Source organism: Folsomia candida, unplaced genomic scaffold (genome assembly GCF_002217175.1).
Source record: "Folsomia candida strain VU population unplaced genomic scaffold, ASM221717v1 Fcan01_Sc001, whole genome shotgun sequence".
Classification (NCBI taxonomy): Eukaryota; Metazoa; Arthropoda; class Collembola; order Entomobryomorpha; family Isotomidae; genus Folsomia; species Folsomia candida.
Genome location: NW_019091193.1, coordinates 1,766,043 through 1,781,710, shown reverse-complemented (window position 1 = coordinate 1,781,710; position 15,668 = coordinate 1,766,043). Strand labels below are relative to the sequence as shown.

At 36.8% G+C, this 15,668-nt stretch overlaps 4 protein-coding genes across 7 annotated transcripts; 1 reads left to right on the top strand and 3 right to left on the bottom strand.

Moving 5' to 3' along the window:
• Positions 1 to 337: 337 nt before the first annotated feature.
• Positions 338 to 1,212, bottom strand: LOC110842375 (proline-rich protein 1-like). The gene is made up of 2 exons (XM_022088110.1): positions 1,158 to 1,212; positions 338 to 1,065 (listed from the first exon to the last, which is right to left on the bottom strand). The coding sequence occupies exons 1-2, from the start codon at positions 1,210 to 1,212 to the stop codon at positions 338 to 340; spliced, it is 783 nt and encodes a 260-aa protein (XP_021943802.1).
• A 3,263-nt stretch (positions 1,213 to 4,475) lies between these two features.
• On the bottom strand, positions 4,476 to 5,406 carry LOC110841923 (proline-rich protein 2-like). Its single transcript, XM_022087622.2, has 2 exons — positions 5,263 to 5,406; positions 4,476 to 5,182 (listed from the first exon to the last, which is right to left on the bottom strand). Exons 1-2 carry the CDS (start codon positions 5,315 to 5,317, stop codon positions 4,641 to 4,643), a joined length of 597 nt encoding a protein of 198 aa, XP_021943314.1. The 5' UTR covers positions 5,318 to 5,406; the 3' UTR covers positions 4,476 to 4,640.
• Positions 5,407 to 7,885: 2,479 nt separating this feature from the next.
• On the bottom strand, positions 7,886 to 10,410 carry LOC110859789. Of its 4 annotated transcripts, none has more exons than XM_022108782.2 (3): positions 10,294 to 10,410; positions 10,114 to 10,216; positions 7,886 to 9,507 (listed from the first exon to the last, which is right to left on the bottom strand). In XM_022108782.2, exons 2-3 carry the CDS (start codon positions 10,171 to 10,173, stop codon positions 8,227 to 8,229), a joined length of 1,341 nt encoding a protein of 446 aa, XP_021964474.1. In that variant the 5' UTR covers positions 10,174 to 10,216; positions 10,294 to 10,410; the 3' UTR covers positions 7,886 to 8,226. The 4 variants fall into 4 exon arrangements, with proteins under 4 accessions (XP_021964474.1, XP_035702415.1, XP_035702416.1 ...); XM_035846522.1 differs by having other exon boundaries at positions 10,290 to 10,397; XM_035846523.1 differs by having other exon boundaries at positions 10,114 to 10,230; positions 10,294 to 10,397.
• A 670-nt stretch (positions 10,411 to 11,080) lies between these two features.
• LOC118434034 lies at positions 11,081 to 15,666 on the top strand. Its single transcript, XM_035846699.1, has 4 exons — positions 11,081 to 11,913; positions 12,632 to 14,008; positions 14,149 to 14,282; positions 14,395 to 15,666. Exons 1-2 carry the CDS (start codon positions 11,707 to 11,709, stop codon positions 13,580 to 13,582), a joined length of 1,158 nt encoding a protein of 385 aa, XP_035702592.1. The 5' UTR covers positions 11,081 to 11,706; the 3' UTR covers positions 13,583 to 14,008; positions 14,149 to 14,282; positions 14,395 to 15,666.
• Positions 15,667 to 15,668: the final 2 nt, after the last annotated feature.

Here is a 15,668-nt window from a genome sequence, read left to right as displayed (position 1 = left end):
CGAAATTAAGCAAACTCATGTAAAATTTATTTATACTAAAAATCGCACAATTGCAATTACTCCAATTACCAGTAACATGCAACATGCAATCATAAATAATTTGCACACAAAATTCACAATGTATGCATGTGCAATGTCAATATGTTTTATTACATTTAATACCTAAACAATTTTTAGAGAAGATATCTGAAATTCCGATTTACAAGAAGAATCGATTAAGGGTAGAATAAATTGATTTGTTACAGAGTTCGATAGTAAGGAAGTTAAACAAAAATTCGATAGAAGTGGTGAATTTGCATTATTTGTTGCCAGGGGTAAAACTTCGGTTTCCTTTGGTTTAAGCAATTAACCAAATTGTTTGGTTCGATGGGATTGTTGCATTGACAGGTGGCGTCAAGGTAGTGCCGTTGACGGGTGGTGTCAAGGTAGTGCCGTTGACGGGTGGTGTCAGGGTAGTGCCGTTGAAGGGTGGTGTCAAGGTAGTGCCGTTGACAGGTGGTGTCAAGGTAGTGCCGTTGACGGGTGGTGTCAGGGTAGTGCCGTTGACGGGTGGTGTCAGGGTAGTGCCGTTGAAGGGTGGTGTCAAGGTAGTGCCGTTGACGGGTGGTGTCAGGGTAGTGCCGTTGAAGGGTGGTGTCAAGGTAGTGCCGTTGACGGGTGGAGCCTGGGTAGTGCCGTTGAAGGGTGGTGTCAGGGTAGTGCCGTTGACGGGTGGTGTCAAGGTAGTGCCGTTGACGGGTGGTGTCAGGGTAGTGCCGTTGAAGGGTGGTGTCAAGGTAGTGCCGTTGACGGGTGGAGCCTGGGTAGTGCCGTTGAAGGGTGGTGTCAGGGTAGTGCCGTTGACGGGTGGTGTCAAGGTAGTGCCGTTGACAGGTGGTGTCAAGGTAGTGCCGTTGACGGGTGGTGTCAAGGTAGTGCCGTTGACGGGTGGTGTCAAGGTAGTGCCGTTGAAGGGTGGTGTCAGGGTAGTGCCGTTGACAGGTGGCGCCAGGGTAGTGCCGTTGACAGGTGGTGTCAGGGTAGTGCCGTTGATGGGGGGCAAATCCGTTGTTTGATTTAAAACGGCTAGATTCATTATTTTTAATCATTAATTATTTGATAATCATTCAATTTTAGCATTATCAATGTATGCAATTTAAAATTACTCTTAAACCTACCCCCATTCCCACAAGCAATGCCTACTGCCAAGATTGTAAAAATTATCCGTTGCATTATGAATCTCTTTTTATCGGAAATCTTATTTTTGCAAGGGAAATCTCCAGTTGGATAACTGGTCTTCTAGAAAGTGAAGTTATAACCAACTTGGCTCTCTTAATATAGGGGAAGCTTATCAAAATTGATCTTATCGCAGTTAAACTTCCCAGACATGCGCTTCACATGTGGAGATTTGCATATCATTGTTGGATGAATTTGACGTCATTAAAAAGTCGCATGTCTTTGTCTCCATAATGACTTCGATGTCAAGTGTCCAAAAACATAATCCATTGTGAATTGGATGTTAATTGGTTTCGAGGGGTGAAGTCATCGGCCAGGATGAAATATTATTTTCTTCAGGAATTTCACTACGTATTGATTATTACGCACTAACATTTTACTCAATTTAGTCGTGTGCAAAATTATATGTGCAAAAATGGTTTTAATATGTCAAACAAGTCTCGAGTAAATCACAGATGAAATGATTCTGTTCAAATTTACATATGAAAATAAATAAGATGGGGTGTAAATCTGAACACACTTGAAATCTCGGTGCTCACAAACCTGCCATGTGATAACGTCACTTAAATTTGTATACACCATATTGCAAACATATCGTTATGTCACTTTAAAACCGTTGCGTGCACGTCAATGCACGCAAATGACGCAGAACATCACATTCATACTTAATGTTACTCACTGGCGCTGAAGTCAAGAAAGAAAGAAAACAATCTGATTCATACAGCAATGATTTGCTAATTGAAAATTCGTGTTGCAAATACATACGTAAGGTAGTCGAAATCAATGAATTAATTTGACCTGTCAAAAATTAGAATAAATCATTTCAAAAGTTAGTCTCTCATCTGTAATTAAATAACTTGTAGCTTATTATCTCGTTGGATTTCCAGGTTTGATTAATTATCCTAATTGACATCTCGTAAACTGACTGATTCATTATTGATTTCAGAAGTATTTTTTAATAGCAAATAGAACTCAATAGTTTATATTTTTAAACATTCTGAGCCACTAAATCCCAACATGCACGAATTATATTCGAATACTCTTATTTGAAAGAACTTATTGGCCACAGTACAAAAAACGAAGTAATTCGTAACATAAATTGTAGGCTCACGACTCAAAAATGTAATATTGATGCCCGAAATTAAAACTCCCAATTGTTTGTGCAATTTGACATACCATTTTTAAGTAATGTATGCAGCTGCGTACTTACGTATTTACATATGTAAAAGCTAATGCTGGACATATATATGGCGACCACATATTTTCAATTCATTAGCCAGCAAATCGACAGGCGCAAGATCCACATTAAATAATTGCTTGCACACATACCTTTTTTAAACTTTATTATTTGGTGACGGTTTTTTTGTGCCGTTAAAAATGATGGATTAAAAGTATAGTATATAGGTATAATCTTTATGTAAAGGTTTGCACAGAATCTTGTGACAATATTTTACCAAGTTTTTTTAAGCATTTGTGTCTGTATTCTTCAGCTCTTGAAACTAAAGTATACCAAATTTAATAGTCAAAATTGATCTCATGTTTGATGTATCTCTCTCACTCTCCTTTGGTAAGAATACGCATAGATATATACAAATATTATTACCTATGTACATATGTTTATTAGTGTAGTTGACATTGAGGGGCTATGTGAGATTTAGATTTGCATATGTACAAACGCTCTTCTAAATATTTTAATGAATTTGTATAATTATCCAATTGGACATACTTATGTAATTACTAAAAAATACATCAGTAAGATTTTCTTCAGAGGGGTTAACCCGTTTGAAGAAAATCTTATCTTTTTAGACCGACTTCTTAAACAGATCGATACATGGCGTAGTGATTTTATTACCTGGGCTATGTTGTACGATTGCAAAGGGATATATGAGGGATTTTCCAGTAGATTGTCTCGCATTTCCAGTACTCCGCTAAGAAATTATTCCCGCATAAAGTATAAAGTTTAGCACCAAAATTCCCTATAACAAAAAGTTCCCAATCTCAACATTCTCCATCTAAAAATTCCTAGTTTCAAAATTTCCAGTCTCAAAATCCCCAATCGCAAATTTCTCAATCTCATAACTCCCAATTTTAAAACCCCCCATCTCAATATTCTGTCTCAAGAAGATTCCCTTCAAAGATTTATTTAAAACCTTTATTCCTTTACCAAATTGTGACCGTCGCGTGAAAGAGTTGTCCTTCCAGTCCGACGAGGATAGCAAGAATCATGAAAAGATGTAGGATCTTAAGAAAAGTTGCAACAAAAGATTCGCACGTACAAGAGGCAGATTGAAGAAGCGGTGTATAAAAAATGGCAAAATTAAGATGCACATATTCCAAAGTTGCAAATTCCTAAATCGCCTCTATTACTAAAATTGTGCGATATTTTTTTTTAATTTCAAAGTGTTGAAAACCTTAATATAAAATACCATTCTTTATAATATTTATTATCCAAAATTGTACTCATGAATTTTTAGCATTTCTTTTAATTTACAGGAGGAAAAATTGTCACATTGAATCGTTAGTCCAAAATTGGAATTCAAAATTTCATAACTTTCTAAAATTTAAATATTTCTTATTGAAAATTTGACTTATTTTTGCGGTCGCCAAGTTCAACAAAGCTCAACAGGAACTGGACGACAGGAACTGGACGACATTACCGAACATGCGGAACAGGCTGAAATGCAGCTTGGCGGAAACCGACCAGGATTCGGTGGTCCGGCCCAACGCGGTCAACACGATCGACGTTCCCCTTCCAACATGAATTTTTAGCCTGTATCATGAGGAATTGTAGCAATAAACTAGAATACAATTCAATTTAAAACCCATTTTGGAATTTTGAAATGTTTTTTTTATTATTCGAAAGTGAATGATTATATAGCAAGTCTTTCATACTGTGCTTACATATTACTTGAAAATTTCAAGTTGAAATTACTGTGAATTAAACAAAAATGCAAATTGTGTGGGGAGGTTTTCCGAAATTTAACTTAATTTCTTAACCCCGTGGAGTTCTTTGACATGCTTTGGTGACGAGGAGTCAAAATTATCTTAAAAAAATAAATCTAAAGATTTGTCTTTGTGTTTCATAAAGTGTGCCTGTTGTCGCAAAGTTAAGTGTCGTAAATAAGTGGCACGAGACCAGATATGAAATTAAGCAAACTCGTGTAAAAGTGATGCCAAAAGTCGCATAATTGCAGTTACTCCAATAGCGTATAACATACGATCAGAAATAATTTACTTCGACTATTCACAATTTATGTGTCAATAAATATGCATTTTATTATATTCCTATTTAAAAGACGAATCGATTAAGGTAGAATGAATTAATTTGTAACAGAGTTATATAGTGAGGAAATATTTTAAAAATCAGACAGAAATTATAAATTTGCAGTGTTTGTTTCCAGGAGTAAAATTTCGGTACCCTTTGGTTAATAGGCAATCATCCAGATTGTTTGGTTCGAAGGGGTTGTTATATTCACGGGTGGTTCCCACGTGGTGCCATTAACGGGTGGTTCCCAAGTAGTGCCATTTATTGGTGGTTCCCACGTGGTGCCATTGACGGGTGGTTCCCACGTGGTGCCATTGACGGGTGGTTCCCACGTGGTGCCATTAACGGGTGGTTCCCAAGTAGTGCCATTTATTGGTGGTTCCCACGTGGTGCCATTGACGGGTGGTTCCCACGTGGTGCCATTGACGGGTGGTTCCCACGTGGTGCCATTAACGGGTGGTTCCCAAGTAGTGCCATTTATTGGTGGTTCCCACGTGGTGCCATTGACGGGTGGTTCCCACGTGGTGCCATTGACGGGTGGTTCCCACGTGGTGCCATTGACGGGTGGTTCCCACGTGGTGCCATTTACTGGTGGTTCCCAAGTAGTGCCATTTACTGGTGGTTCCCACGTGGTGCCATTGACGGGTGGTTCCCAGGTGGTGCCATTAATGGGTGGCAGCTCCGTCGTTTCATTTAGAAAGGCTACGTTAATTAATCAGTCATTAAATCTTAATTTTTTCAATAAATCCAATTAAAAATCCATTTAAATCCATAGAACCTACCCGCATTCCCACAAGCAAACCCTATTGCCAAGATTGCAATGGTCACTCGTTGCATCGTAAATCTTTTTGTGTCGGAAATTTCAATTTATTTTCGAAAACCCCCAGTTGAATTGTTGGTCTTCCAGATAGCAGTGAAGGTACAACCAACTTGGCTCGGTTAATATAGGGGTAGCTTATCAAAATTGTTCTTACATAAGTTTGTCGTCATTAGAAAATCACACGCCCTTGCCCAATAATAACTTTTTCGTCAAGTGTTTCAAAACATAATTGATTGTGAATTGCATATTAATTGGTTTCAAGAGGTGAAATCATCTGCCAGAATAAAATATTACATATGTATTTCACCCTGGAATTTCACTACGTACTGATTTGTATATACGCATCTGAGATTTTGTTTTATGTACATATTTAGTATCTCATGTGTATGTAATTATATGCCAAAATGGTGTACATATGTATATGGTAGAAGATGGGGTGCAAATCTGAGCCCACTTGAAATCTCAGTGCTCACAAACCTACCATGTGATAACCTCGCTCAAATTAGCATACACCCATATTGCATATTTAACATTATGTCACTTTAAAATCTTTGTACGTCAATGCACTCAAATGACGCAGAAGATCACATATGTACTTACTTTTACTCCCTGACGCTGAATTCAAGAAAGAAAAACCAATTTGATTCATGCAGTAATGATTTGCTAATGGAAGATTCATGTTGCAAATACATACGTAAGGTATTTGAAATCAACGAATTAATTTGACCTGTCAAAATAAGAATTAATCTGAAACCGTAAGTGACATCGAACGGGTCGTCATCAGCTAAGGTCACCATTTTAAAAATCATTTTTATATATTTAAGCCATACCAAATTACTAATTAGCAATTGTAATTGCATTAAATAATTCATTAAATGTAATTTTTAATTAGTTATAATCCGTCGTTTATATAAGCAAAAAATTTAAAATACTTTTCAATTTGAAAATTTCAAACTATAAAATTGCAAATGATTCATCTAGTAATAGAAACATTGAGTAATTTGAGTTCATATGTATTTGTTGCTGATTTGTGGTTTCTGGCTTCAACTTTCTTTATCGTCGTACTAATTCAGAAAAGACCTAAGTGCAGTGGATGCTTTATTCAGAAAAGACCTAAGTGCAGTCGGTGTTTAATTCAGAAACGACCGAAGTGCAGTCGATGCTCAATTCAGAAAAGACCTAAGTGCACAGAAAAAAAGCAAAAAAAGACCTATGTGCAAGTATGTATTTACTTATGGCTAAATCTTGCCAAAATGATTTTTCATATATATCGCGCGATTTAGCCACAAGTAAATACATACTTGCACATAGGTCTTTTTTTGCTTTTTTTCTGTGCACTTAGGTCTTTTCTGAATTGAGCATCGACTGCACTTAGGTCGTTTCTGAATTAAACACCGACTGCACTTAGGTCTTTTCTGAATAAAGCATCCACTGCACTTAGGTCTTTTCTGAATTAGTACGACGTTATCTTTTTACTAAAAGTTGATTATTAACTGGATATCTGTGATTTCAAAATTTAGTCTTTCACTGGCAATTAAATAGTTTGTAGCTTAATATCTAGTTGGATTTGCAGTTGTCATCAAGTTATTTGACATCTGGTACATAAATTGATTGTTTGATTGCTTGATTTCATAAATTTAAAAAATACGAAAGCTCAAGAATTTACATTTTTTTAGAGCATTTTTGAGTCATTACATGCACAACTTGTATTCGAACACTGTTATTTGAAAGAACTTATTGATCAGAGTACAAAGAAGCAAATAATTTGTAATGAATTGTTGGATTTGTATGTAACATGTTTCAAAAATATATAATGTTCATTCATGAGATTGAAACTCAATTTTTGTGCAATTTGACATTTTTAATGTATAAATATGTATAGACAACGGTTGAAAAACAGAAATTTTGTATGTACATATGAACGCGTATTTCTACATATTTTCAGTTCACTAGCCAGAAAATCTGTAGTTATCTACAGATCTGCAGAAAATCTGTAATTATATTTGTGAATCATAAATATAATTAGTATGGAATTTGCAAACGGCATTATCTGCCAATACTCAAGTTTAGCAGGGGTATTTACATAAAAAAAGGAGAAACACACCTCCAAGGCTTACAAATTTTTCATTTTCCAAATTTTCTGCGCATTTTTCTCGCTTTGGATGTAAATGTCTCCGCTAAACTTGCGCATTGGCAGATAGTTCCATTTGCAAATTTCATACTAATTATATTTGTGATCGAATGACGCTAGTTTGGTCCAAATCTGTGAGAATACGTTGAGAAACCTCTATTATTAGTTTTGGAGTTTAGCCCTATTATTGTAGCCCCGGATATTATAAATTGAGCATTTACGGTGGTTAATACTTTGAGCAACATTTTTTTTCAGGGGCGACCTGCCCGTCCAGCAGGGAAATGTCGATTCCCCGCTCCCGTTGATCGGGTCATTGGGTTTAAACTTAACGTCCAAGCGCCACAAAGCAGAAAGGATGACGCAGCCGCTTACATATGTAAATAAATATTAACATCCAATTCCAATTTAGACTTGTATATGGGTTAAATATCAATGAAAGAAAAAACCAAAGAGAATTAGTCACAAAATATCTAAATATTTTATTGTTTCTGAAAAAAAACAATTTTAACCTATGCATTTACTCTAACCTTTTAAACATTTTGACCACGGTTTAATATAACAATTATTCTAGTGCATTTTCGCCAACATTGTAAGCAAAAATATGAATATGGTAAAAAAATCTATTCAAAAATCCAATAATTAAAACACATAAATTAAATATATCTGTAATTAAAATTATAAAACTTAACAATTTGTGACCTTTCTATAACTATTAGTTACTAACTAAATATCCCTCACATCAGAAATTAAAATCAAGCTTTTTCCCTTAAATTTCCGCCCGTTCCTTCACTTTCACTACCCCCCAAAATCCTCCGTCTCCAATTGTATCAAATTTGGAAAAACAGCTATCACCCTTTTCAAAACTTCTGAGGGGTCTTTCCACTTAAAACATTTCCCATTTTCGGACAAACATTCCAAAACGTTAAAAAACTTAAACATTTCCCCTCTCGCTCGGAACGGAATGACCAAGTCTCTCAAACTTAAACACGCCTCATTACTCGGATGAAGGAACGAATTGTACAAAAAGGATACACTCGCCTCATAAAATTCTTGCTCCGTCAATTTATCATTTTGAGAAGGGACGCCCTTCAAAATCCGTAAAGTTTCCAGAACGGGGAACTGCTCGGCATAAATTAACCTCGTTTCTGTACTACTCCCTTCAAATTTCAGATTTACGGCGGGTGTCACCAGCGAATTTGTGCTACCCTTAAGCCGTGTCGCGAAGTCATTGTGGACAAGTTCAAAAACCCGCAATTTCGGAAGGATGGGTAAAAATATGTCCAAACCGTTGTAATTTCGTACCAAATGTGGATCAATATTTGCTACCAGGGTTACTCTCAGATATTCCAGCGTTCCCGATGAAATTTCAAGAAAGGCGGATAAAGTTGGCTCCAAGAAGGCGGGGAAGAGACTGTTCCCGATTTCTAACCGGGTCAGCTTTACCACGTGTTCTCGGATTGGACCAACTAATACGGTGTTGATCAAGGTCAAGGAGGTCAGAGTGGGGGCGTTCTTTAGGAAGGATCTCACCACGGAAGGACAAATTGTTTGGCACAAGAGGGTAACAAGATTTGGAAATAAGGGGACCAATTGGGTCCTTAGTATTTGCTGGGTTCCCTCGAAGTCTGAGGACGTGTAGATTGCTAGGTGTTTAACTTTCGTAAAGAACACCCGGTTTTTTTGGGGAGAATCGGTGTCATCCAGATTGTCGAAAACTAACGCGATCGATGTCAGATTGGGGAATGAGTTTGACAAGGTTTCGAAATATTGGGGCCATGTGACATCTGATGGGAGTAGCCGAGTCTGCAATCGTTTCACTTTGTGGCCATGGGTAGAAATAAAGTTTCCACAGGGGCCTTCCCGAGATAAATTGGGGAATTCGGAGACCGCAATGTTTCTGGCATAGTTTTCCCAGACGGAAGACATTTCTTGGCGTTGGGCGACATTTTCTGCGTTCATGAGAAACCAGGATAGGGCGAAACGTTTTCTGGCTTCGTGTTCCCACGTCGAGTTGATCAAGGTGCAAGACGAGATGAGGTCCGATTTGGGGAGGAAGGTGACAATGTTCGTTGCAATCTAGAAACCCGAAGAAATTATATACTCGGACGTAAAATACTAATAAGCAAGTAATATTAAGATGAAAAACTGGGAGCTAGATAATTTTATTCATGTAGTAGTGACCATACTCACGACAACTTCGCAACTTGAACATTGCAACTTGCGAAATGTTTGTGAAATTTGCTAGGTTTCACAAAACTTTTGCTGGACTTTTGCATGGGACTTTTTCATAAGTTTTTCTATGAACATATGTAAGTATTTATTAAATTAGCATGTTAATTAATTGGCATGCAAAATTATTTCGCAAATTGATCCTCATTATCCTCAGCGAGAGAAGTTACAGAAATTCATCGAAAAAACATGAAAACTGGTATTTTTAGAAATATCTACATATGTATGTAGATTTACGAGATTTTACGAAGTCATATTTTGTGAATCCCGACCCGCCATAAAGTTTTTGAGCTTCGAAAATTTTTTAAATGATAATCAATGAGACGTCTTCGTGAGTATGGCCAGTGTTAAAATATGTAAATATGTAAATATTCTTCTCTTTCTCAACACATTTTTTGCTGTACACATATATAAGACATACGTACATTTGCAAATACATATTTTAATGCTTACCTCCGGAAGTAGAACGGCCAGGTGAGGATTCTCGTTGTCATGATTGCGGTCCAAATCCATTTTTATAAAGATTCTTTTCGGGCTTCTTGTCCACTGGGAAAAACTAATAAAAATTTACTTTTATTTTAACACAATAAATAATTTCTCCAGCTTTAGTTAACTTGTGAGTTATTTACCAACCTACGTAATAATTAAGCCTGAAGAGAAGAGCAAGAAGTGAAACTTATTAACGTAAAAAAGTGCTATGAAAAGATCTCAGTCCATCGAAGTGAATGAGGAGAGAAAATGCAATGCTAGCCCATATACCGTAGAATGAATGATACAGGTTTAAAATAGCTTACCTGGAAAAACTCGACCTTTTTTATAAATATAGATTCATGGGAATGCTCAATTGTTCAATGTCCAGACGGAAAAAAGGGACCCATAATATATTTACATAAGTATCGTCCATGAATATCTGTGTATTAATTTGGGAAAAAATCCAAAAATTGAGCATTGCATTAAGTCCTGTCTCTAAAACCCGTGCATTACAAATGGGTACTGGAACAAATCCAAATCGTGTTAATTATTGCGTTCGGAGACATGTCTAAAAACAATGCCAGGTTTTGTTAATGTCGCGTCGACTTGTTCATTATTCCTTCGTATCCTTAGCATTCTTCGCATCGTAAAATAAGTTATGTACGTACGACAGTTACGAGATTTTGTAAGCGAGTAAAATTTTGTCACAAAGATAATGTTCTTCAGGTAACAATTTTTACGAAGCTTGAGCCCTTTTTTGTTCGTAAAATATTTTAAATAATGAATACTCTCATTAGAATTTAGCAAATTTTACATTCTGACAGTTTCATGTATTTACTAGCTTATTGGATAGATCCTTATGTAGAGAAATAAGCATTCGTATATGTACAATATCATAATGTCGAAACCTTTGATTGGATTTAAATCCATTCTAGACAAGTTGCCAATTTGATGTCGAGTTTTATCATATTTTCCACAATGACTCGAAGCTTAAATGCATTAACATTTTGTATTCATAAATATTTTATATTTATTTATTTATAATATGATTTGTGAAAAGTATCGTTTAAGACTTAGAGCAGCGAAAACTTCCAGAAATGTGTGGTCTGAAAAATATTGAGTATATACGCTTTGTGAAAACATTGGAATATCTTTTCTCGGATATTCCTCAGAATAGAATGTTTAGCAAGTGCTGGCTGGAAATATTACTTGTAATCCCAGTTTACCAAGAAACTTATTTCGGTACCTCAAAACCTTTCCTCAGGTATCGCGCTTCCCGACCCTTCACTTTGCATGACGTGCTAAATATGCATTTAACTGCTTCCCACATTTATGACTGACTGCCTCCATTAAATAAAAAGTCCAGCGTTCGACAACCATAATTTTGTCCTCGTTCAGTACCCATATTTCGTAGCATTTTAGCTAATAAAAATCAATCCACTGCACAACCACAACATTTGTAAAACCCGTCAAAATTATTTCCCCCATTAAAGTGAGTGAGTATCTATAACTGAAGAAGTACAAGAACAATACAATCCTAGTGCTTGATAAGAAGAGAACTTTGAAGTGTCCATTATGGAAATCGCTAACGATATTGTCCCGGGATGCAGCATTCACGCTGAGAAGAACAACCAGGGATCCAATTTCATAGACTATTCTCCGCCCCAAAGGATGGAGAAAATTTCACCACAAATCCTGGGCGACCAAAAACAACCCCTCGCCGTCGTCTCCAAGGAGGAGGCGACAAGCTGGCGACAAACACACCCGCTCCTGATTGCGGAGGTGAGTAATTCAATCCTGGTTTTAGCAATTAATTTACATGCATGCGCAGTTGAGATTTTATCGCACAAATAATATTCCGTGAGATTATTTTTTTTACGCCGTCTCATATTCCCTGCAGTTTTAACCAATAATTATACATACATAGATTCATTATAATAATAATTTCTGAAAATAAGTCAGATTCTAAAATGCGACAATTGAAGAATTAGTTGCCTAAAAATATTTACTAGATTTTGGTGGAATTATTTCAAAAATTTGTATGCTATTTTGTTGGTTTTAAATATACATATGTAAGAAGCCGGTTATCATTTGCTAATAGTTGAGTTATTAGTTGTTAGTTAAGGGGATTAATTTAAAGAGCAAATGTGACTTACATATATGTACTCACATTACATTATTTTCGTATGTGAGGCAGATTGAGACATCCAGTGGTGATTTACATATAAAATCATCCAATGGTTTATCGCTTTAAAATATAAATAAGAGGCGAGTTGAGACAACTACTTATATGCACAATTAAATTATAAAAATTAAGCTTTCTCCAATACTTAATTTTACTTTAAATAATGTCATCACCTTATATAAATGATTTTATGCAATACTAGTTCGCACAATATTTTGCGAGTTTTATATCTGAATAATTTGTCAATCTCGATAATGTAATTATCAAGGCTAATTATCAAGACTAACTAAAATACCCTCCAATTTATCTACGCAGGTCCTCGAAACCATTTTCTCTTACGTGGACCACGCCACTCTGAAGACCTGCTGCACCGTGTCCTCCCGCTGGTCCGTCCTGGCCACCCCGCTGCTTCGATCCCGCTCCCAGATCCGCATCCTATGCGGAGGGAGTGAAGAATTCTTCTCCACGATCTCCTCCTCCGCCATCCTTCCCATGGCCAGTCTCACCTACAGAGTCCACCGCCCCTCACCCCCCTCCTCCCCCTTCCTGTCCGATAGAGCGTCCAGTTTCTTCGCCAAGTTTGGTCCTTCCCTCACCTCTCTCACCCTGCACGCTGACGACATGACCGAATCCACTTCAAAGCACTATTTCTCCATAGTGTCCCACCTTGTGAGTCGCGACTGCCCCTCCTTGACCCACTTGGCCTTGATAAACCTTCAATTTCTCCGTTACGACGACCCCCTCGACCCTGCCATCCTGAATTTCACGTCACCTTCAATCCGCCATTTTACCATCTCATTCGGAACCACCTTCTCCCTCCGACCGGGAACTGTCTTGAACGGCGTGGCAGTTTTCAAATCCCTCCTCACCATCGCCCCCAACGCTACGAATCTCACGACCGGCTGCCTCGGTGGGGGTGAAACCTTCACTATCTTCCTCAGAATGTTGAAAGACTCCCAGATTTCGGGCCAACTGACCAGCTTCTCCCTCCACGGGGGTCCACTCGACAAGGTGGCCTTGAATTTGCTAAATTCCATGAACTTCCCGAAACTCACCTCGTTCAAGATCGATACCAAAATCACGGTGCAGACGACCGAATTCATGCACTTTTTAGAAAAGTTGAGCCCCCTTTTGGAAAAATTGGTCATGTTTGGCGACAAGTGGGGAGAAAAGGATGAGGGCGGAATTACGATGGATTTCCCCCTCATGCCAAAACTCAGGGTGTTTAAGCATCAGGCTTGCGAGTGGGGGGTGCAGATTTTCTGAAAAGATTGCCAAATTTGGGGGAGCTGGAGATTCGCAATTGTCGACGTTCCTCCTTGAGAGATATGAGGGATACCGTGTACGGAACAATGTTCAAGCCGAGGGAGGAAATCATGGGGGAAAATCCTATTTATGCCAACGTCCATGTCAAGAAGGTTGTTCTCGATGTGGTCTTTGTCCCCTCGTTTGAAAATCTGGGGTCGATTGATAAAATACTAAAAATGTTTCCAAACGTGACGGAGTTTGAGCTCGCGGTCAGTTTCGCGTATAAAAACATCTGCGTGGGATACGTTCTGGAGACGCTGGCCGAATCGAAGATTAAGAAGATCAAGGTCAAGTTTTTAGCGTGTGATCAACTCATGCGAGGGTATGAGAGGGTTTCGGCATCATTTCATGCCGCGTTGGAGAGATATTTGCCCAAATTTTCTGGTACGTTGCTAAGTAATTACTATTATTTATAAATATGTATGTACATTCATATTAAAAATGTTGAATTTAATGGACAAATAAAAAAAACTGGGATTTTTTTCTAATGGAACTTTTATATATTTTGTTCTCTAATTTTGCAGAACTCCAACGGGTCGACCTTATCCTGGAGGACATGTCACCCATGTCAACATTCCACTTGCCACTTTACGTTGTTGAAGGGATATTATGCACCAAGTCGTTGAGGGTCCTTAACCTGACCGGATTTTCCATTGGGGTGAGTACTTATTTATTTATTTAGATTTTTGAGATTATTTCTCATCAGCGAAGATGTTTGTAAATATGTAAATTTAAATTTTTATATATTTTTATTATCTGACTGATTTCAGCAGGACGGCGAAGAAGAGACGGAAATGTGTCGCCAACTCTTAGATGACAAATTGGTCCAGTGGAAAATTAGTGATCCATACATCCATACGCCGGATATGAATGAAACATGACGTTTTCCATTTATTGACCTACAGTCGCCAAACTTTCTGAGAATGTTTACGGTCACGCAGGTCAAAGCATATTTTCTCATATTTGTCATATTTTAGGGGTTTGGGGCATACTCATATTCCCGATCATATTTCGGGCTTTTTTCGTTCATTTTATAATTTTTGGCGAGATTCTAAGATTTGGCAACCAAATCGACAGAAAATGACAAAAGATTCAGTTTTCTCACAATGATTCATTGTCAGAAACTTACATTGTCAATTTACATTGACTTTTGTTTACTCTAAGGTGATTTAATTCATTGGGAATGAATTAAATCACCCCAGAACTTGTTTAATTGCTAAAGATTGAGTATCACAAGAAAAAAATATAAAAACATTAAGCCAAAAATTTAAAAAATAAAGTAATTTTTGTGGTCATATTTTGGGGATTTTTACGGTAATTTTTCATTCATATTTTGAGGTTTCATCGGTCATTCATATCCGACGTCTGGTGCCATCCCATGTTCACTATATTGTAGTATTTTGACTATACATATTAGTTAGTTGATTATTATATGTTCGTCATCTATTTACAATACAATAATGCAGGTTTGATTTTTTTGTGGAGAATTTGAACAGATTTTGATAATCGAGGAGGTTCTTTTTTGAGATAAGTAGTTGGAAATATGCATTTTTGGTATTTTGACTTCTTTTACCCTACGATGCAAAATTGTTTTCTGTGTATAAAACGATTTCATCTCGATCTTGTCTTTTATTTTACTTTAATCCAATCTTCCATCAAACAATAATGCTTCCATCTCTCCGTATACATAGATAGATATGTATGTAGTAAAAAATAATATGATTTATTTGCGTGCCTGATTTAATCAGAATATAGTTTTATGATAATAACTAGTAAAAACTTAACAAATAATTGAATTGACAAATCTGAGAATAAAATAAATAATTAACATACAAATATTTTGCTTACATAGTTTCAAAATCTTTTCAAAACAATTTTAAACTATGCAATATAATTTTTTAGGCATGAATGTATTTAACACACAAATTGTTCTGATGCATTTTCACGAACATTATAAACAAAAATGCACTACAGTATAAATAATGAATGAATTAAACAAACTAATAATTAAATACCCAATTAAAAGTATAAAGTTTAACTGTAG

Coding starts and splice junctions, on each gene's coding strand:
- LOC110842375 (XM_022088110.1), bottom strand. CDS start 1,212: ATGCAACGGATAATTTTTACAATCTTGGCAGTAGGCATTGCTTGTGGG. Junction 1,066..1,157: donor CATTGCTTGTGGGAATGGGG/GTAGGTTTAAGA, acceptor TAATGAATCTAG/CCGTTTTAAATCAAACAACG.
- LOC110841923 (XM_022087622.2), bottom strand. CDS start 5,317: ATGCAACGAGTGACCATTGCAATCTTGGCAATAGGGTTTGCTTGTGGG. Junction 5,183..5,262: donor GTTTGCTTGTGGGAATGCGG/GTAGGTTCTATG, acceptor TAATTAACGTAG/CCTTTCTAAATGAAACGACG.
- LOC110859789 (XM_022108782.2), bottom strand. CDS start 10,173: ATGGATTTGGACCGCAATCATGACAACGAGAATCCTCACCTGGCCGTT. Junction 9,508..10,113: donor TGGCCGTTCTACTTCCGGAG/GTAAGCATTAAA, acceptor TCGGGTTTCTAG/ATTGCAACGAACATTGTCAC.
- LOC118434034 (XM_035846699.1), top strand. CDS start 11,707: ATGGAAATCGCTAACGATATTGTCCCGGGATGCAGCATTCACGCTGAG. Junction 11,914..12,631: donor ACCCGCTCCTGATTGCGGAG/GTGAGTAATTCA, acceptor TTATCTACGCAG/GTCCTCGAAACCATTTTCTC.